At 45.5% G+C, this 23,349-nt stretch overlaps 1 protein-coding gene across 1 annotated transcript in view; it reads right to left on the reverse strand.

Annotated features, from left to right (window-relative positions):
• Window positions 1-23,349, reverse strand: part of syn2b (synapsin IIb) — a 666,583-nt gene that overhangs the window by 162,733 nt on the left and 480,501 nt on the right. The window contains exons 4-5 of the mRNA XM_086001759.1: window positions 14,770-14,926; window positions 1,012-1,101 (exon numbers count right to left, since the gene is read on the reverse strand). Of these exons, the coding sequence (XP_085857885.1) occupies window positions 1,012-1,101; window positions 14,770-14,926 (247 nt within the window). The remainder of the gene's footprint in view (window positions 1-1,011; window positions 1,102-14,769; window positions 14,927-23,349) is intronic.

The following is a 23,349-nucleotide window of genomic DNA, read 5'->3' on the forward strand; positions in this document are numbered from 1 at the left end:
ACCTCAGAGCGCTGGCGAAGCAAGGAAGGGCAAATCAAAATAAACCTGCAAAGTACTGCTCAGTACCCAAAACTCCTTCACACAGCGTTGAATCTCTCCAGAAGTCTCTCTCTCTCTCTTTCAGACTGCGTGGTGCAAAAATGTCACCGACAAAAAAAGGCAGGAAGCGGTCGCCTTTAAATAGCGCTCCCCTAGTCCCTTTCTGACAGCATAACACTACCCTCAACCTGTCGTTGCTAGCAGCAGGCGGTAAGGCAGGGGGCGCCACTCAATATCCGGTCCGGGGTGCTAACGGGGCGTTGCGCACTCAAATGACGTCACAATCTGCCGGCGCAGGAAATCGTGGCGGAAGTGTTTAGCGCCGCCGCAAAATGTCTAGTTAATTTCACAAGTGGCACAAACATCGCTGCGCCCGGTCTCTAGTTGCTTTGCGCCCCAATTGGCGCCCTCTTAAGGTGCTAACGGGAGGTGCAAACAACTAAATTTTTCCCCCTATATGTTTTCATATATACATCAACATATAATATGGCATTTTTAAGTACAAACTAAATGACTTCATTAATAGATAGCACTAAAGAGACAGTTTTTCATAAGCTTACAACATTGGCACATTTAGATGGCATAATTGTAAAAACTATTAGAGTAACAATGCGATTGTGTGCACAAACCATAATGTCCATTGTCTGGAATGTGCCTTGGATTGATTTACATTAATTTTAATGAAAGGTAACAATGAAAGGCTACATTTTCAAGTCTTAAATTTGAATTCTAAGCGAACAAGAAGAAGCAGTCTTACTAAATGCAATATATTATTTGTGTGGTGCCCTCTCCAGTCCCTCACCCATACTGCATGTTGTAGTAATCGTTGGTTGTTATCAAAACAACTTCTTGTTGTTACGAACCCTCTACATTTGATGTTCCTGAGCACTGAAGCCAGTGTGCTTTTATGTTTGGAATTCTCACAGTAGCCTGTCCTACAGTACAAAGAAAAGACACTTGAGCTGCACTTACCATTTCCTTGTGATTTGGATAAAAGACTTGTTCAATCAGTGGAAATTTCTCCGGGCCCATGCTTTTGTAGATGCTCACCAACTGAGCAAACTGAAACAGAACAAAGCCATGCTATTGTAAGTAATGTATATATGCCAATAACATTTATACAGATTTTGCCTCTGGCGCTTTATGCTTTGATCCCTCTCAAGAACTCAGAGGAAACAAAAACCTTTCAGTGATGTAATGCAGCTCTGACAGTGCTGTGATAGTTATGATCCAGACGCTATAACTCAAGCACTAATCTTCTCTGGTTCCACCTGCCGTTTCAGGTGGGCTTTCACACCAAACAATAGCAGAGTCATAAATCACATGAGCACATTTTTCCAAAAGTTTCAATTATTATTCTTTTCTTTAAGTCCTCTTTTGCCTTCGAACAAAGAGGATAAGTTCTTAACCAAGGCCTCTCACAATGCCACTGGCTGCTAGGGGTTATCAGAGCACACTCGACAAGCCCTCCAATTTTTCCCTCCATCAGTGCCCCAATATTGTACATATGTATGTGGATGTGTATTTCTGCACGTATGTACTGTTTTGTTATATAATGTGGCATAGAAACAAAGAAATGTGGAAGCATAGGCCAAGATTTTCCGGAGGGGTCAACGGGCGGGATCGGCGGCGGGTCAGGTGGGGGAGTGTTTTTTTTCCCCCAGCGGGTCGGGACCTCGCTGTGAACCCGCCACCACGCGCCTTTCCCGATGTCGGGTCTGTCAGCGCTGAGCAGACCCAACACGCAGCGGCAGGGGACCCAATTTAGGTAATTATGAATTTATTTAGAGATCATTAAGAATACACTTGAGCTCACTTTTTGATTTTACGTGCTTGCCCACGGGGTCCTCGCTGCTCGGGGATCACATCTGTTAAGCTGAGGCGGGAGAAGAATAACCATTGAATCAGCTGATTACTTGACAGCTTGAAATGTGCATTAAAAGCTCCCACCTCACAGCTGTTCACTTTCCAAGCTCAGAAGCTGTTGTTTACTGCATTTGGAAGACAGATTGAGCTTTATGCAGGTTGCAAGTGTTTGGAGTCTATCCAGGGTCACCTCATTGGAACAACCTCTCTCATCATTGACAAATTGCTTCTGTCATCTCTTCCATCAGCATGGGTACTGTTTATACTGTCTCACCTTGGTCCTCAGAATCTGACCACAATCAGCCCCAACACCAGCAGCACCAACAACAACACCAACCTTCTCCGCAATCAACTGATGCTGCACAGGACACAGAGCTTCAGCACCCAACCACACCATGGCCAGATTTACTTCACTTGATGCTGTGCACCCTGGCTGCCACATGATGCACCAGGTTGGTACCACCCCACACCAACACCATAAAGCATCCGTACAATGCCCAAGCCATTCCTTTCACACTCATCACCATTGCAGGGGGTACTGTTATGTCTCACTATTCACTGCAACTCACTAAGCCACTTCCAAAAGTGCACACAGATCTGTCCAAGAACACAAAGTGTTGAAAATAAATGTTTCAATGTTTGACAGCACATTAACAGAAACTTTACATTAACATTGCATAAAAAATCCAAGTGCCTACCCTTGTGTGTTGTTAGTTGGAATGATTGGACAAGGATGAGGGTTAGTTGGAATGATTGGACAAAGGTGAGTGTGAGGGGAGGCTAGTGAGAGGGGGAAGTGATAATATAGATAGAGAGGGATGGGTGGAGGTCCAAGGTAAGTTGGTGTGAGTAAGGATGTACAGGAATAGGATAGGGAAGGCAAAGTGATGGGGGGATGTGATGAGAGGCACAGCAGGATGAGGTTGAGTGTGGCTTTGTATTAACATTTTGTGATCTGCTGAGATCATTGAAGGGTTTGCACCACTGCAGCCTGGTCCTCCTGACCACATCCCTGCTTGTGCCCTCCTCTGCAATGCGCAACCAGACTGTGGTGACCTCCTGGGGAGATCTTTTCCACCCATGGGAAGGGAAGAGGACCTCCCTGCGTGCTGTGACTCTCTCCAAAAGCATATGGAGGGAGTCATGGGAGAGCCTGGGTGCAGCCGTGTACCTTTGTGCTGTGCTTGTCAGTGTTTGCAGCACCTCAATGCTATAGAACACAGACAGCAAAAATGTCAAATAAATTTGGACATGGTCTCTTTAAGGAAACTGGCTGATGACGCATCATCAAATGACGTCACCAGACCCGCTTCCTCTAATTGGCCAGGAAATGCACTGGGCGGACTTAACAAGCCCAATCAAGGGAAATTCATTTCAGACAGCGGGATGGAGCCAACAGCAGGGTCGGGACCTGCCACCGACGTCGCCCGCCACGGACCCGCTGAGGTTGGTAAAATCACGGCCATTGAAACAGAAGTAGATCATTCAGCCCTTCAAGCCTGTTCCGCCATTCAATTAGATCATGGCAGATCTGTAACCTCAACTCCATTTACCTGCCTTTGTTCCATATTCCTTAATACCCTTAACTAACAAAATTCTATCAATATCAGTCTTGAAAATTTCAATTGACCCAACAGCCATAACCTTTTGGGGGAGCGAGTTCCAGATTTCCACTGCACTTTCTGTGGAAAAAGTGCTTCCTGATTTCATTTCCAAATGGCCGAGCTCTAATTTTACGATTATGTCCTGTTGTTCTGGAATTATCTACCAGAGGAAATAGTTCCATATCTATATCTACCCTATCGAATCCCTTAATCATTTTAAATACCTCGATTAAATCACCTTTTAAACTCAAGGGAATACAAATCAAGTTTATTCAATCTGTCATCTTACTTTATCCCTTTAAGCCCCAGTTTCATTTTGGTGAATCTGCGATGTATTCCTTCCAAGGCCAATAGATCTTTCCTGAGGTTCAGTTCCCAAAACTGAACACAGAAACTTAGAAACATAGAAGATAGGAGCAGGAGTAGGCCATTCGGCCCCTCGAGCCTGCTCCGCCATTCAATGAGATCATGGCCGAGCATCCAAATTCAGTACCCTGTCCCTGCTTTCTCCCCATATCCCTTGATCCCTTTAGCCTTAAGAAATATATCTAACTCCTTCTTGAATATATTTAATGAATTGGCCTCAACTGCCTTCTGTGGTAGAGAATTCCACAGGTTCACCACTCTCTGGGTGAAGAAATTCCTCCTCACCTCAGTTCTAAATGGCTTACCCCTTATCCTTAGATACTCCACATGGGGACTGACCAAGGCTCTGTACAATTGAAACATTGCTTCCTCACTTTCAAATCTCCTTGAGATATTTTGATTACTTTTTGTACCTCTGCACTAACTTTTAATGATTTGTATACATGAACACCTATATACCTTTGCTTCTCCATGCATAGATACATAGAAGATAGGACCAGGAGTAGGCCATTCGGCCCCTTGAGCCTGCTCCGCCATTCAACGAGATCATGGCTGATCATCCAAATTCAGTACCCTGTCCCTGTTTTCTCCCCATATCCCTTGATCCCTTTAGCCTTAAGAAATATATCTAACTCCGTCTTGAATATATTTAATGAATTGGCCTCTACTGCCTTCTGTGGTAGAGAATTCCACAGGTTCACCACTCTCTGGGTGAAGAAATTCCTCCTCATCTCTGTCCTAAATGGCTTACCCCTTATCCTTAGACTGTGACCCCTGGTTCTGGACTCCCCGGCCATCGGGAACACCCTTCCTGCATCTAGTCTGTCTAGTCCTTTTAGAATTTTATAAGTTTCAATGAGATCCCCTCTGATTCTTCTAAACTCCAGCGAGTATAAGCCCAATCGACCCAATCTCTCCTCATATGTTATTCCTTCCATCACAGGTATCAGCCTGGTGAATCATCGTTGCACTCCCTCCATGGCAAGAACATCCTTCCTCAGATAAGGTGACCAAAACTGCACACAATACTCATGGTGTGGTCTCACCAAGGCCCTGTACAACTGCAGCAAGACATCCTTGTTCCTGTACTCGAACCCTCTCGCTACGAAGGTCAACATACCATTTGCCTTCTTAACCACCTGTTGCACCTGTATGCTTACCTTCAGTGACTGGTGCACAAGGACACCCAGGTCTCGTTGCACTTCCACTTCTCCCAATCTATTGCCATTCAGATAATAATCTACCTTCCTGTTTTTGACATCAAAGTGGATAACCTCGCATTTATCCACGTTATATTGCATCTGCCATGCTTCTGCCCAATCACCCAACCTGTTCAAATCATACTGGAGTTCCTTGGCATCCTCCTCACTGCACACATGCCCACCCAGCTTTGTGTCGTCTGCAAACTTGGAGATATTACATCTAGTTCCCTCGTCTAGATCATTAATATATATTGTGAATAGCTGGGGTCCTAGGACCGATCCCTGCGGTACCCCACTAGTCACGGCCTGCCACTCGGAAAAAGACCCGTTTATTCCAATTCTTTGCTTTCTGTCTGCCAACCAGTTCTCTATCCAAGTCAATACCTTGCCGCCAATCCCATGTGCCTTAACTTTACACGCTAATCTCTTATGCGGGACCTTATCGAAAGCCTTCTGAAAGTCCAAATACACCACATCCACTGGTTCTCCCTTATCCATTTTACCAGTTACATCCTCAAAAAATTCCAGTAGATTAGTCAAGCATGATTTACCTTTTGTAAATCCATGTTGACTTTGTCCGATCCTGTCACTGTTTTCCAAGTGCTCTGCTATTACATCTTTTATAATGGACTCTAGCATTTTCCCCACTACCGATGTCAGGCTTACCGGTCTATAGTTCCCCGTTTTCTCTCTACCACCTTTTTTGAATAGTGGGGTAACATTAGCTACCCTCCAATCCATGGGAACTGTTCCAGTTTGGAAGATCACCAGCAATGCATCTACTAATTCTAGGGCCACTTCCTTAAGTACCCTAGGATGTAGATTATCAGGCCCTGGGGATTTATCGGCCTTCAATCCCGTCAATTTCCCCAACACCATTTCCCTACAAATACTGATTTCTTTCAGTTCCTCCCTCTCATTAGATCCTATGGTCCCCGACATCTCTGGGAGGTTATTTGTGTCCTCCTTTGTGAAGCCAGAACCAAAGTATGTATTCAATTGGTCTGCCATTTCTTTGTTCCCCATTATGAATTCCCCTGATTCTGACTGCAAGGGACCTACGCTTGACTTCACCAATCTTTTTCTCTTCACATATCTATAAAAGCTTTTACAGTCAGTTTTTATGTTCCCTGCATGCTTACTCTCATACTCTATTTTCCCCTTCTTAATTAATCCCCTTGTCCTCCTTTGTTGAATCCTAAACAGCTCCCAATCCTCAGGTTTATTGCTTTTTCTAGCCAATTTATATGTCCTCTCCTTGGATCTTACGCTATCCCTAATTTCCCTTGTTAGCCACGGTTGAGTCACCATTTTTGTTTTATTTTTATGCCAAACTGGGATGAACAAATTCTGTAGTTCATCCATGCGATCTTTGAGTGTTTGCCATTGCCTATCCACCATCAACTCTTTGAGTGGCATTCCCCAATCAATCCTACCCAACTTGTGCCTCATACCATCGTAGTTTCCTTTATTTAAATTCAGGACCCTAGTTTCTGAGTCAACTACCTCACTCTCCATCTTAATGAAGAATTCTATCATATTATGATCGCTCCGACCCAAGGGGCCTTGCACAACAAGATTGCTAATTAATCCTTTCTCTTTACATAATACCCAGTCTAAGATGGCTTGATCTCTAGTTGCTTCCTTGACATATTGGTCCAGGAAACCATCCCGTATACACTCCAGGAATTCCTCCTCCACAGTATTGTTACTAATTTGGTTAGCCCAATTTATATGTAGATTAAAGTCACCCATGATAACTGCTGTGCCCTTATGGCACGCTTCTCTAATTTCCCTTTTAATGCCATCCCCAACCTCCGCATTACTGTTTGGAGGTCTATATACCACTCCCACTAACGTTTTCTGCCCCTTGGTATTTCTCAGTTCTACCCATACAGATTCCACATCATCAGAGATAATATCATAGAAACATAGAAGATAGGAGCAGGAGTAGGCCATTCGGCCCCTCGAGCCTGCTCCGCCATTCAATGCGACCATGGTTGATCATCCAAGCTTAGTACCCGGTCCCTGCTTTCTCCCCATACCCCTTGATCCCTTTAGCCATAAGAAATATATCCAACTCCTTCTTGAATATATTTAATGAATTGGCCTCTACTGCCTTCTGTGGTAGAGAATTCCACAGGTTCACCACTCTCTGGGTGAAGAAATTCCTCCTCATTTCTGTCCTAAAAGGCCTACCCCTTATCCTTAGACTGTGACCCCTGGTTCTGGATTCCCCGACCATTGGGAACATCCTCCCTGCATCTAGCCTGTCCAGTCCTGCCAGAATTTTATACGTTTCAATGAGATCCCCTCTCATTCTTCTAAACTCCAGCGAGTACAAGCCCAATCGACCCAATCTCTCCCCATACATCATTCCTGCCATCCCAGGTATCAGTCTGGTGAATCTTCGCTGAACTCCTTCCATGGCAAGAATATCCTTCCTCAGATAAGGTGACCAAAACTGCACACAATACTCAAGATGTGGTCTCACCAAGGCCCTGTACAACTGCAGCAAGACATCCTTGTTCCTGTACTCAAACCCTCTCGCTATGAAGGTCAACATACTATTTGCCTTCTTAACCGCCTGCTGCACCTGCATGCTTACCTTCAGCGACTGGTGCACAAGAACACCCAGGTCTCGTTGCACTTCCCCTTCTGCCAATCTATTGCCATTCAGATAATAAACTGCCTTCCTGTTTTTGACACCAAAGTGGATAACCTCACATTTATCCATGTTATATTGCATCTGCCATGCTTCTGCCCAATCACCCAACCTGTCCAAATTATCCTGTAGTTTCTCAGCATCCTCCTCACAGCACACACGCCCACCCAGCTTTGTGTCATCTGCAAATTTGGAGATATTACATCTAGTTCCCTTGTCTAGATCATTAATATATATTGTGAATAGCTGGGGTCCAAGGATCGATCCCTGCGGTACACCACTAGTCACTGCCTGCCACTCGGAAAAAGATCTGTTTATTCCAACTCTTTGCTTTCTATCTGCCAACCAGTTCTCTATCCAAGTCAATACCTTGCCCCAATCCCATGTGCCTTCCTTACAATGGTGTTAATCCCCTCTTTAACCAGCAATGCTGCCCCACCTCCTTTTCCTTTTTGCCTATCTTTCCTGAATATTGAATACCCCTGGATGTTGAGTTCCCAGCCTTGGTGTTAAGTCTGTGTGTTATAGTGAGAATTACTACACAGATCACAAGAGTAAATTCAACAGGTCTTTACTGGTTGGAGGTCGGACTATACTGAATACAATATTATTACACTGTGCTTATATACCGGTGTGGTCACCACCGGTATTACGTATACAGCAGCCAAAGAAAGTAGTACCTTTCTTAAGGTGGACCAGGCTTAAGTTCTCTTAAGGTGGAACAGGTTACATACACCACAATCCTCCCTTTTTAGCTTAACAGTCATATCCCCAAATAAACATAACATATATACATATATAACTTCAGGTATAACAGTTCAAAGGTTCAGTCTCTCAGGAGGCTTTCTGATTCGGCTTGGATAACGCCTTTCAGTGGTCTCTGATTCTTGTTGTTGAGGTGCCTCCTCTAGTTGGTTGCCAATGTATTGGGTGTCATCATCATCAAATACATTCTCGGCCGAGGTAGATGCTTCAGGTTCATGAACGTCTTCCACAGCTGTCTCTGTCACAACCATGGGTTCGACCCTTGCTCTCGACTCTACCAGTTGATCCGCATGACGCCTTAACACATTATGACCAATATCTACGGTGTACATCAGAGGTCCTTGTCTGGCCCGGATTGTTCCGGACTGCCATTTGTCGTTTCCATAGCCCCTTGCCATCACTGGTTGTCCTACGTCGAAACTTCGAGTGGTCTTGTTATTAATATGCCGGAACTGTTTGTTTTCCACTTCCCTCCGCACATTTGGTTTTAACAAGTCCAACTTGGACTGCAACCTCCTGTTATAAAACATCATAGCAGGACTTTGGTTAGTCACGGCATGATCGGCGTTTCTATATGACATCAGGAACTTATTGACCTTGTGTTGCAGCGGAATCTGATCATCATTCATGGCCTTAATAGCCTTTTTGAATGTCTGGACAAATCTTTCAGCCAACCCGTTTGTCGCCGGATGATATGGGGCAGAGGTATAATGTTTAACTCCATTCTTCTTTAAGAATTGTTGGAATTCTTCCAATACAAACTGTGGTCCATTGTCCGAACAGATCTGTTCTGGCAATCCGTTCCTTGCGAATATTGTTCTTAACACCGCAATTGTCTTTTCTGAAGTAGTGGTATTCATCTTGATGACTTCTGGCCATTTGGAATGTGCGTCCACCGCGATTAGGAACATGGAGTCCATGAATGGACCAGCAAAGTCAATGTGTACGCGTTGCCATGGGGCTGAAGGCCATTCCCATGGGTGTAGCTGTGCTATCGGAGGTGCATTTTGCACTTTTTGACACCCAGCGCAGCTTTTCGTTAACTCCTCAATCTGTTGGTCAATACCCGGCCACCATACGTAAGCCCTAGCAAGATTTTTCATTTTAACTCCCCCCAGATGACCTTCATGTAGTTCTTTTAAAACTCTTTCCCTTAACTTGGGAGGAATAATCACTCTTGTCCCGTACATCAAAGTACCATGGCAGACGGACAGCTGGTCTCGCCTTGCCGAGAATGCCGGTAACAGAGGATCACCCCGTGTTGGCCATCCTTTCACTGTCACCTCGTAGACTCTGGACAGTGTCGGGTCATTCCTGGTTTCTCTTTCAATACTTGCGTTGGTGACAGGTAAACACTCGATAATGGTCGAATGAAATAACTCAACAGGGTCAACTTCCGTCGTGTCTTCATCTTCAGGTAGTGGCAGGCGCGACAGGCCATCAGCATTGCCATGCTGTTTCGTACCTTTGAATTCTATCTGATATTGATGTGCCCCTAAGAAAAGAGACCATCTCTGGAGACGCTGTGCTGTCATCACCGAAACACCCTTCTTAGGGTTAAAAATGGACACCAACGGTTGATGGTCCGTCAGAAGTGTGAATTTTTGGCCCTGTAGGTAATGATTAAACTTCTTCACTCCCCATACAAGGCTAAGGGCCTCCCTATCGATCTGCGCATAGTTGCGCTCAGCGGAGGTCAATGATCTGGATGCAAACGCGACTGGCCTTTCCGTGCCATTTGGCAATTTATGTGAGAGTACTGCCCCAATACCATATGGAGAAGCATCACAAGCCAACCGAATAGGCAGTGTCGGGTTGAAGTGAGCCAACACTTCCTCTGAGGTGATCAATTCTTTGCTTTTGCGAAATGCCTTCTTACAGTTTTCGCCCCAGTCCCATGGTACCCCTTTCTGTAAAAGAGCGTTCAACGGATGCAGCACTGTGGATAGATTTGGCAGAAATTTATGGTAGTAGTTAATTAATCCTAGAAACGACCTCAACTGAGAGACATTCTCCGGAGCGGGAGCCTTTACAACTGCCGCTATCTTGTCAGGAGACTTATGAAGCCCCTCCCGGTCAATGACATGACCACAGTACGAGATCCGCTTCTGGAAGAACTCACATTTCTGCCGATTTACCCTAAGTCCATACTCTTTCAGTCTGTTGAGCACCAGTTCCAAGTTAGCGAGATGCTGTTCATCACCATCACCTGTGATCAGAATGTCGTCCAGGTAACATTGTGTGCCTGGAATTCCCTGTAATACCTGCTCCATGGCCCTCTGCCAAATTGCTGGAGCCGATGACACACCAGAAACCAGCCTATTGTACCGGTACAACCCTCGATGCGTGTTGATCGTGAGGTATTGGCGTGACTCTTCTTCAACCTCCATCTGCAAGTACGCCTGCGTCAGGTCTATCTTGGTGAAGTGTTTCCCGCCAGACAGTGAAGCGAAAATATCCTCAATCCATGGAAGCGGATACTGCACCGTGTGAAGCACCGGATTAACGGTGGTCTTGAAATCTCCACAAATGCAAACCTTCCCTGGATCTCCTGGCTTATTGTTCGCAGGACGTTTCATAACGGGAACAATGGGCGTAGCCCACTCACTCCAATCTACTTTAGACAGTACCCCTGAACGTTCTAGTGCTTCCAGCTCCGCTTCAACCGCAGGTCGTATTGCATAGGGTACCGGTCTGGCTTTAAAAAATTTTGGTTGTGCATGTTCATCAATCTTGATGTTTGCCGTAATTTCTCTCAGTGTTCCCAGTCCCGGCTGGAACACCTCTTTAGCCTCATCCAATATTCTGGACAATCGTTTAGGTTTGACAGCTGTTTCCCCGGAATCTACCGTTAGTGCTTTCAAGGAGTGCCAGTCCATATTCATTTTCCTAATCCACTCCCGTCCTAGTAGTGGTGGGCCTCCTTCAGGTAGCACATATAAGTCCATTACTTGGCTTCCTTCACCCTTGTGGACCACTTCTACCTCTATTTTTCCGATGGGGTACACTCTTTGCCCCGTGTACGTTTTCAATATAATCTCTGTATCCTGTAAGGGAATATGTTGGAATAACCTTCTGTAATCTTTCTTATTCATGACCGTCAATGCCGATCCAGTGTCCAATTCCATTTTTACTTGGACTCCTGCTATCTTAAGAGTGACCCAAATTGTCTGGAGGTCTGTATCCTTACCAACGTTGTGTATTCTTAAGCTATCCAGTTCATTACTGCTAGCGTCTGAATCTGACTTCTGTGCAGTCAAACTGTTCTTTGTCACCTTGTGTACCTTTGCATATTTTCCTTGTGGTGACTTTTTATTGCTGGTCTTCTTTCCTGACCGGCATACTTTAGCTATGTGGCCAAACCTGCCACACGTTCTGCATTCTTGGTTTTTAAACCAACACTGGTTCTGATCGTGCGTTGTCTTTCCACAACGATAACATTTGACAGAACTCAAACCCAATTTGTTTGTACCGAGTTCCGGTGGCCGTAGCTGCATTACTGCCGTGCCTCTCGCTGCGGCCTCATGTGCTGCTGCCATAGTGACCGCCTTCTCAAGAGACAGCTCATTCTCCTCGAGCAGTCGCCTTTGTGTATCCTGTTTAAATAAACCACACACAAATCTATCTCGAAGTGCCTCTGTCAGTCCCGTTCCAAACTGACAATATTTTGCTAGCTTACGTAATTCCATCAAATATTCAGCATTGCTTTCATTTTGCCGCTGTCTTCTATCGTAAAATTTAAATCGTTCCGCTAGCATCAGCGGCGTGGGGCTAAGATGATTTTTTAGGACAGTAACAATCTGTTCGAACGTCTTATCCGCCGGTTCATCTGGTGATAACAGGTGTTTCAATTGCCCGTATGTCTTCGCACCCATTAAGTTTAGTAATGTTAGTGCTTTATCTGTCTCAGGAATTTTATTTGCCTTACAATAGTTTTGTATGCGTTCTACATACATAGCCCAGTCTTCTATATCACTGTCGAAGGCATTAATGTTCCCATGTTTAGGCATCGTAGCAATTTATCGTATTTTTAATGTTATCTAAGATGGTGGCTTCCCGCTCTTGCCGTCGTCCTCCGCCCACAAAATGGCGGTTTTCCCGCGCTTGGCGGTCTTCACCCGTCCCCCGACGCTGTCTCCGCTTCACCGCGGCTCTCGTGCCTTCAGTTTCCCCAGACGCTGCGCCTTTAGCCCGAATGCGGCCCTTATCTCCGGTCACGATCGATGTCCCGCGCTGCGCCTCTCGCTCGAAAGCGGCCCGGCCCTTATCTCTGGTCGCGATCGACCTCACTGCCCTTATTCCTCCGTCTTCCCAGCCCCGTCTGTACAGCCAACGTGGTTGACTTTCTGTCGCGTCGCTGCCCGGCTTACCCACCACAAGGTAGTAGAAGAAGCTGACAGTCGCTGATGGAGGCTTCGAGGTCAGGGTGTCTTCTGCACTCCGATTGCTCGATGCCTGCCGCTCGACGTGTCTTCCCGTAGGTGATGAGGGTGGAAACCTCTCTTCGACGTCCTGTCTGTGGACGAAGTCGCCGTGGAACTTACTGCAGCAGGGTAAGAATCGGACTCGTCGCCACTGTTAAGTCTGTGTGTTATAGTGAGAATTACTACACAGACCACAAGAGTAAATTCAACAGGTCTTTACTGGTTGGAGGTCGGACTATACTGAATACAATATTATTACACTGTGCTTATATACCGGTGTGGTCACCACCGGTATTACGTATACAGCAGCCAAAGAAAGTAGTACCTTTCTTAAGGTGGACCAGGCTTAAGTTCTCTTAAGGTGGAACAGGTTACATACACCACACTTGGCCACCCTGGAGCCATGTTTCCGTAATCCCAATCATATCCAAAACTCTAGTCTCTCACCATTAAGAAAATATTCCAATTTGACTTTCTCAGATCCAAAGTGGACAACTTCACACTTCCTCACCTTGAATTTTTGCCCATTCACTTAGTCTACCTATGTCCCTTTGTAACTTTTTCCTCACATCCACACAACTTACTGTGCCTCTAAACTTAGTGTCATTTGCAAACTTGGATATACAACACTCTATTCCTTCATCCAAGTTAATATATGGTGAAAAGCTGAGGCCCCAGTACAGATCCCTGGAGAATACCACTTGTCACATCCTGCTAATCAGAAAACAAACCCTTTATCCCTGCTCTCTGTCTCATCCTCCCTACCAACCCATATCACAAGGTTACCTCCAATTCCATGTGCTCTGATTTTTGTTAATAATCTCTTGTATGGAACATTATCAAATGCCTTCGAGAAGTCTATATGGAAAATATCCATAGACACTCCCTTATTCAGCATGCCAGTGACCTCCTCAAAAAATTCAATTAGATTAGTCAGATCCATTCTGACTCTCTTTGATACTTGTCCAAGTGCTCAATCACTGTGTCTCTGATGATAGATTGCAGTAACATCCCCAAAATTTATGTTAAACTGATAGGTTTATAGCTACCTGGTTTTCTTCCCCACCCTTCTTAAATAATGGAGCAACATTTGCAATTTCCAATCCAAATGATGATGACTCCATCTGCAATTTCCTCACCAATTTCTTTAAATATCCTGTGGTGGAGACCATCAGATCCTGTGGATTTTTCTATCTTAGGTCCAATTATTCTCTACATTGCCTTTTTTTAACACGTTAAATCCACTAAGTTCCTCGCCTTGACTTACTTTTAGGTTCTCATGTCCCATTGGCATTTTGTCCTCTTCCTCTACTGTGAAAACGGATGTAAAGTACTCATTTAACAATTTTGCCATTCCCTTCTTATCCATTATAATCTTGCTTGCATCTGTCTTTAATGGGCCCACATTCCCCATTACCACTCTCTTCCTCAATATATTTAGAAAAGCTTTTGCTGCTAGCTTTGATACCACTTGCAAGTTTCTGTTCATATTTTCTTTTTGCACCTCTTAATGCTTTCTTTATATCTCTTTGTTGCATTTTATAGCTCTCCCAATCCGCTGGTTTCCATTTTACCTTGCCTTTGTGTAAGCTTTTTCTTTTAGCTTGATACTGCCTCTTATCTGATTTGTTGACCACGGTTACTTAACTGCAAATGTGAAGCCTTTGCCTTTTAGAGGAATGTGCTGTATTTGTATTGTACCAATAATGTCTTTGAATATTTCCCACTGTTTGCCTATAAGCATGGTGTGCCTTGTCATTGTGATATTCCCTCTTGGACCTATTTAGATGAATTGTTAAGAAAAAAATGAATTTGTTCTCCCAACATTTTTAACTTACCACCCATGGCTTGTCACAAAAGTTGTAGATGGATTCTAGTGAGTTCACACTTGGAAGACTGCCATACTGAAGTCCGATAATAATATTCCGGAAATCCTCATTTTCTGCCATGCTGAAGGGATGTTGCCTCACAATGAGAAAGTCAGGTTTGAATGATCTGTTGATAAAACCACAAAATATATCTGTGTTTAAGAATTTTGATAATAAAAAATGGCACACGTTGACATTGATTATCTTAATTAATATATATTGAGCAATTGAGGGATGACTATATGGAATTAAGAACATTTTAATGTGTACAGCAGCCTGGTGTCACAGCAGGATCGAGATTCCACAGCTTCACTCCAGTGAGGTTCTGACTTCAGCCAGGCAATTCAAATCAATCAAATCAAATCAAATCAACTTTTATTGTCATTGTTCGTGCACAAGTGCAGTACAACGAAATGTAGGCTTGCGACTCCCGAGAGTGTACATTTGGATTAAGACATTTAAACATTCAACATACATTTGGCTTGTAGTATATTAACATAAATATGACCATAATAAAGTGCATTGGCAGATGTGCAGGCTTTAGAGTTTATTTGTGGAGTTCAGTAGGATGACAGCCCTGGGAAAGAAGCTGTTCCTAAATCTGGTCGTACGGGTGCGAATGCATCTGTAGCGTCTCCCAGATGGTAGGAGGGCGAACAGACTGTGGCTGGGGTGGGTAGGGTCTTTGATGATGGACCGTGACCTCCGTAGACAGCGTTTCTGGTATATGTGCTCTATGGTCGGTAGCCGGGTGCCGGTAATGCGTTGGGCAGTTTTGACTACCCGCTGCAGGGCTTTCCGGTCATAGTAGCTACAGCTGCCATACCATACTGTGATACAGTTTGTCAGGATGCTCTCTATAGTGCAGCGGTAAAAGTTAGAGAGGATCAGGGGTGACAGATTACATCCCTTCAGCCTCCTTAAGAAATATAGGCGCTGCTGGGCCTTCTTCACCAGAGAGGAGGTGTTGAGGGACCAGGAGAGGTCTTCCGTGATGTGGACTCCGAGGAACTTAAAGCTGTCCACCCTTTCCACCACAGCCCCATTGATGTGGATGGGGGTGTGACTTCCGCCTTTGGACTTCCTGAAGTCCACAATGATTTCTTTTGTTTTCTTGGTGTTAAGGGCCAGGTTGTTATCAGCGCACCACTTCACGAGTTGCTGGACCTCCTCCCTGTAGGCTGACTCATCATTGTTGGTGATCTGGCCTACTACCGTGGTGTCATCTGCAAACTTGATGATGGTGTTGGAGCCATTAACAGCCACACAGTCGTGGGTGAAGAGGGAGTAGAGGAGGGGACTCAGCACACATCCTTGTGGGGCCCCCGTGTTCAGGGTCGGGGGGGGGGAGTTGGTCAGTAATTTGTAAAATCAAATTTGTAAAATCAGTAAAATCAAACTGGCTATTGGTCAGTAATGAGCAGAAATCAGGTGATTTGTCTCAGGGATAAACGGAAAATCGGAAAACAAGGTCAGAATTTTCCAGGGGGTCAGCGGGTGGGATCAGTGGCAAATTTGAATTTTTTGACAGTGGGTTGGGATCCTGCTGTCAACGCGCCGCAACAAGTCTTTCCCAATGTTGGGTCTGTCAGTGGCTGAGCAGATCCGACAGGCAGCGACAGGCGACCCAATTAAACTCATTAGCATCTAGTTGACAGATCATTCACAGGCTTTTTTAACTTAACTTTTCACTTTCACTTCATGGCCACAGGAACCACGCTGTTTGGGGACCCACGGCTGTCAACCTGAGGCAGGAGTTCAGTGACTATTGCTCCAGCTGATTGCTTGACAGCTTCAAATGTACAGTAAAAGTTCCCACCTGACAGATCATCACTTTCCTCAGCCATAAGCTGTTTCTCAGTCCATTTCCAGCACATATTCTGCAGGCTTTCCACTTTCCACTCTCCATCCACTCTTACCTCATTGGAAGAACTCTCTCACCATTGACAGAATGCTTCTGTCATCTCGACTTCACCTGCTATCTATTCCATCAACATGGGTGCCCTTTATACTGTCTTACCTTGGTCCTCAGAATCCGACCATGATGAGCCCCAACACCAGCAGCAACAGACACACCAGAAGCACCAACAACACCACCAACCTTCTCCGCAAGCACCTGATGCTGCACAGGACACAGGGCATCAGCACCCGAGCACATGGCTGCCTGGGAGACCAGGGATGGCCTCTGCATGGCCAGATTTACTTCACTTGATGCTGTACACCCTGGCTGCCACATGATGTGCCAGGTTGCCACCACCCCACACCAACACCATAAAGCATCCCTACAATGCCCAAGCCATTCCTTTCACAGACATGATCATTGCGGGGGTACCATTATGCCTCACCATTCACTGTAACTCACTAAGCCACTTCCAAAGGTGCAAACAAATCTGTCCAAGAATGCAAAGTGTTGAAAATAAAGGTTTCAATGTTTGACAGCACATTAACAGAAATTTTAGATGAACATTGGATAAAAGACCCAAGTGGCTACCCTTGTGTATTGTTAGTTGGTATGATGGCACTAGGATGAGGGTGAGTGTGAGGGGTGGCTGTTGAGATTGGGATGTGATAATGTAGATAGAAAGGGATGGGTGGAGGTGCAAGGTAAGTTGGTGTGAGTAAGGATGTGCAGGGCTAGGGTAGTGAAGGCAGAGTGATGGGGATGTGATGAGAGGCACAGCAGGATGAGGTTGAGTGTGGCTTTGTACTAACTTTTCGTGATCTACTGAGATCATTGAAAGGTTTGTGCCACTGTACCCAGGTCCTCCTGACAACATCCCTGCTTGTGACCTCCTCTGCAATGTGCAACCAGGCTGTGTTGGTCTCCTGGGGAGGTGTCTTCCGCCCATGGGAAGGGAAGAGGACCTCCCTGCGTGCTGTGACTCCCTCCATAAGCATATAGAGGGAGTCATGGGAGAACCTGTGTGCAGCCCTGCACCTGTGTGCAGTGATTGTCAGTGTTTGCAGCACCTCAATGCTGTAGAACACTGACAGCACAAATGTCAAAAGAAAGTTGGCCATGGTCCCTTTAAGGAAACCGGCTGATGACGTGTCATGAATGACGTCACCAGATCTGCTTCCTCTAACTGGACCGGGAAATGCACTGGACAGGCTTCACAAGCCCCAGCAATGTAAATTCATTTTCCAGAGTGGGTTGGAGCTAGCAGCAATGGGTCGAGACCCGCCACCGACTTTGCCCGCCCCGGACCTGCCGAGGTAAGGAAAATCTCGGCCCAAGTCTCTCCAGGTACCTATCTTACATCACCAATCAGCAGATAACGAGGCAAGAGATTAGGCATTTGAAAGTAAGTAACAATGCCTGCCCTTTAGCCAGGGAGTAGTGGTTTATGACATGGGGTGGGAGGGAAGAATTAACTGAAAAAAAGGGAGAGGAGAATATATTACTATTAAAATTCTTATTAAACTCACTGCTGCAGTGTATGCAGCAGATTGTCCATTAAAAACTTCTGCACACAAACTTTTCCCTTCTCCTGCTCATTTTTGTTAAGATGCCTACAAAATATTTCAAGCTGAAAAAGAAAAAAAGTCAGAATTCACAGAACAATTGTTAGCTGGGCAGCCCTTGCACTTGAATTTCAATGTTCATAGCTCAGGATCTTGTTGAGTTTAATGGGCTCAATTACAATCCAAGCTGTGGCTGCTTCCTCCATCCTTGCTAATTGGACTCTCTACAGAAAAGGAGCGCGATTGATCCCATTTAACAATGGTTGGTCAAAGAATAAGCCACCGTTTTGTATTGTAGCTTTACTGTGTTGATTGAATGCAACTGTGTAACACTGTATTTTGAATTAATGTACGTGTATTGAGAAAAATGCCATAAAGCTCACAATACAAACAAATACATGCTAAATTGAAGGTAGATTTTCTCAGCAAGGATACAAAAACACCATAATAAATGCATCTTAACACAAGATATGTTTTCTAAATGAAGGAATTTCCAGGACATATTTCCATGCACATTCCTGGAATAAATATCATTGATAGCTATGCTTTCTGACTAGCTGCTATGTTGTTAATGAACCAAGTTTGAAAATGCCTCATGCAAAGGTAAGTTGTAAAAGCAACCATCAGAAATGTCCGCAGTCTAACTTCAAACAATTTTGTTTTGCAAAAGGTGTGAAAGATATATCACAGTAACTTTGTAAGAAACTGGCATTGGAAAGGGCATGTTTAGTTTTGAACATGTGATAAAGTTTGCAAAAGCACACATGCTTCAAATTACACAGTTGAAAGCAACTCACTTCTGTGCCTCTGAGGTTAGTCAGTTGTACTTTTAATTGTGACATAAAGTTGTTTTCAGTCCCATTAAAGAACAATTTTTACTGATATAGTTTATGAGTCAATCATAACATAAGAAATAGGAGCAGGAGTAGGCCATACAGCCCCTCGAGCCAGGTCTGCCATTCAATAAGATGATGGCTGAACTTATACGTCAAGTCCACTTTTCCGCCTGATTCCCATATCCCTTGATTCCCTTAGTGCCCAAAAATCTATCGATCTCAGTCTTGAATATACTTATCGACTGAGCATCCACAGCCCTCTGGGATAAAGAAATTTCTCCTCATCTCAGTCCTAAATGGCCGACCCCTTATCCTGAGACTGTGACCCCTAGTTCTAGACTCTCCAGCCAGGGGAAAACAGCCTCTCAGCATCTACCCTGCCAAGCTCTCTAAGAATTTTATACTTTTCAATGCGATCACCTCTCATTCTTCTAAACTTCAGAGAATATAAGCTCATTCTACTCAAACTCTTCTCACAGGACTGGCCTCTCATCCCAGGAATCAATCTAGTGAACTTTTGTTGCACCCCCTCTAAGGCAAGTATAGACCAAAACTGTATGCAGTACTCCAGGTGTGGTCTCACTAAAGCCCTATACAAAATTTAAAAAATAAATAAAAAAGCCCTATACAATTGTAGTAAGACTTCTTGGCCTAGAAATTCAGTTAGGGGCGCCCAGCTGGCTAGCGCCCAAAAGTTAGCGCTGGGCGCGGAGCCATTAGCGACCGTCAGATATTCGGCTTCTGCGCCCCAATCCGGAACCGGGCGCTATTCCAGGGTGTGCCCGCCTCCGCTTGGGGCGCTGAAACTGAATTTCAGCGCTCTTGGCGCCGCTGCGCCAGCCGCTGCGGAGCGGCAGGCTGCGGTACTGCAGGCCTCCTCCTTCTCTTAAGGGGGAGCTGCCTGCAACGGGGAGATCGCCGCTGGAGAGTGCCGGCAAATGAGCCCGGCACCTCGGAGAAGTGCCGGGTTCGCGGAAAGCAGCCGGCAATACCGCGGGGGGGGGTGGGGTGGAGGAGGCCGGGGAAGGAGGTGCGGGCAGGCGGCCGCCGAAAAAGCGGCCGGCCGCACCTCCACCTTAAAGCGCCCCACTAAGGCTAGAGTACGGCCCCGTTTTCTGGTCGCTGTTTGCAGCCGCTGCGGAAGAGGCGGCCGCAACTAAATATGGGGATCGGGCCGGTTTCGGGGCGGAACCGGGGCACTGCGCACACCGATGACGTCATCGGTGCTGGCGCAGCGCTAATGGCTACCGCCGCCAATACCGCTGCGCTGAATATCAGCGCAAACTCCTTTTTGGCGCAGAAGCCCTCTTTAGGCGGTAACTGGCCGCAAAGCTGGCAGCGCCTTAATGAATTTCTAGGCCCTTTACTCTTATACTCCAACCCCCTTGCAATAAAGGCTAACATACCATTTGCCTTCCTAATTGCTTGCTGTATCTGCATGTTAACTTTCTGTGATTCTTGTGCAAGGACACCCAAATCCCTTTGAATGCCAACATTTGCTAGTCTCTCATATAAAAACATAAGAAATAGGAGCTGGAGTAGGCCATTTGGCCCTTCGAGCATGCTCTGCCATTCAACAAGCTCATGGCTGATCTTCTACCTCAACTCCACCTTCCCGCACTATTGCTTAATTCCCTTAGTTCCCCAAAATTTATTGACCTCTGTCTTGAATATACTCAACGACTGAGCATCCACAGCTCTCTGGGGTAAAGAATTCCAAGATCCACAACCCTTTCACCTCAGTCCTAAATGGCCGCCCCCTTATCCTGAGACTGTGACCCTGTGTTCTAGATTCCCCAGCCAGGAGAAACATTTTCTCAGCAAAGCCTGTCAAACCCCTTAAGAATTTTATATGTTTCAATGAGATCACCTCTCATTCTTCTAAACTCTAGGGAATATAGGCCTAGTCTACTCATTCTCTCCTCATAGGACAATCCCCTCATTCCAGAAACCAGTCTAGTGAACCTTTGTTGCACTCCCTCTAAGGCAAGTATGTCTTTCCTTAGGTAAGGAGATCAGAACTGTACACAGTACTCCAGGTGTGGCCTCACCAATGCCCAGTATAATTGTAGTAAGACTTCTTTACTCTTATACTCTAATCGCTTTGTAACAAAAGCTAACACACCATTTGCTTTCCTAATTACTTGCTGTACCTGCATGTTAACTTTGTGTGATTCATGTACAAGAACACCCAGGTCCCTCTGAAAGCAAACATTTCTCAGTCTCTCACCATTCAAAAAATATTCTGCTTTTTTGTTTTTCCTACTAAAGTGAATAATTTCACACTTCCCCAAATTGTATTCCATTTGCCATGTTCTTGCCCAGTCAACCTGTCTATATCTCTCTGCAGCCTCTTTGCATCCTCCTCACAGCTTACTTTCCCACCTAACTTTGTATCATCAGCAAACTTGGATACGTTACACTCAGTTCCTTTCATCTAAGTCATTAATAAAGATTGTAAATAGCTGACGACCAAGCACTGATCCTTATGGGTACCCCACTAGTTACAGCCTGCCAACCTGAAAATGACCTGTTTATTCCTACTCTCTGTTTTCTGCCCGTTAACCAATCCTGAATCCATGCTAATATATTTCCCCCAATCTCATGAGCCCTAATCCTGTGTAACAACCTCTTGTGTGGCACCTTATCGAATGTCTTCTGAAAATCCAAATATACTGCATCCACTGGATCCCCCTTATCTACCCTGCTAGTTACACCCCAATAAAACTCTAATAGATTTGTCAAACATGATTTCCCTTTCATAAAACTGTGTTGACTCTGCCTAATCAGATTGTGATTTTCCAAGTGGCCTGTTAACATGTCTTTAATAATAGATTCTAGCATTTTCCCTACTAATGATGTCAGGCTAACTGGCCTGTAGTTTCCTGTTTTCTCTTTCCCTTTCTCATTTGACTTCCTCCTCTATCTATCAGTAAACTTGACATAGCTAATGTGTCACTAAAGCCACAAAACCATGAAAACAAAGGCTGGGATTTTACTTACCTCAGTGGGTCCGGGGCAGGTGATGTCGGTGGCGGGTCGCGGCCCCGCCGCTCGCTCCATCCCACTGTCTAAAATGAATTTACATTGATAGGACTTGTTAAGCCCGCCCCGCGCATTTCCTGGCCCAATTAGAAGAAGCGGGTCTGGTGACGTCATTCATGACGCGTCATCAGCCAGTTTCCTTAAAGGGACCATGGCCAACTTTCTTTTGACATTTGTACTGTCAGTGTTCTACAGCATTGAGGTGCTTCAAACACTGACAATCACTGCACAGAGGAAGAGGGCTGCACCCAGGTTCTCCCATGACTCCCTCCATATGCTTATGGAGGGAGTCACAGCACGCATGGAGGTTCTCTTCCCTTCCAATGGGCAGAAGAAACCTCCCCAGGAGACCAAAACAGCCTGGTTGCACATTGCACAGGAGGGCACAAGCAGGGATGTGGTCAGGAGGTCCTGGGTGCAGTGGTGTAAATGTTTCAATTAGCTCATTAGAAACGTTAGTACAAAGCCACACTCAACCTCATCCTGCTGTGCCTCTCATCACATTCCCATCACTCTGCCTTTTCCTACCCTAGCCCTGCACATCTTTACTCACACCAACTTACCTTGCATGCCCACACATCCCTCTCTATCTACATTATCAGATCCCCATCTCACTTACCACCCCTCACACTCACCCTCATCCTAGTGCCATCATACCAACTAACAACACACAAGGGTAGCCACTTGGGTGTTTTATCCAATGTTTATTTAAAGTTTCTATTAATGTACTGTTAAACATTGAAACCAGGGAGGGGGGGGGGCGCAAATCCCCTAGCGCCCAGGCATGGCACAGCTAATGCCTCCCGTGAAATTCAGTGAAAGGTTAGCAATGGCGGTAGCCAGTAGTGCCCTGCAATGCTGCGCCGCTGGCGATGACGTCATCACCTTGCGCAGCGTCCGGTTGCGCCCTCTGACCTATTGCCGGACGATATGTCCGACAGGGTCAGGGGGGTGCTTTTGCAGCCGCGGTAGCGCTATTAAAAGGGACAAGTGTTGGGGCAGCCATTTTGGTTTTGGCCGACTGCCAGCACCTGCCCCCTTCCCCCTTTTTTCCTCGAGGTGCCAGCTGCGATCACTCAGCTCGGCACTCCTCTTGAGTGCCAGGCTGTTTTCACAGCACCCCATTCCCCAGTGGTCCAGCAGGGCCCTGGTACGTGCAGCACTAGGCTCTTCCCCTTTAATCAGGGTAGGAGGCCTGCAATGA

The sequence above is a fragment of the Somniosus microcephalus genome, chromosome 11 (assembly GCF_052327205.1).
Source record: "Somniosus microcephalus isolate GS21.2 chromosome 11, FLI_Smic_1.0, whole genome shotgun sequence".
Lineage (NCBI taxonomy): Eukaryota > Metazoa > Chordata > Chondrichthyes > Squaliformes > Somniosidae > Somniosus > Somniosus microcephalus.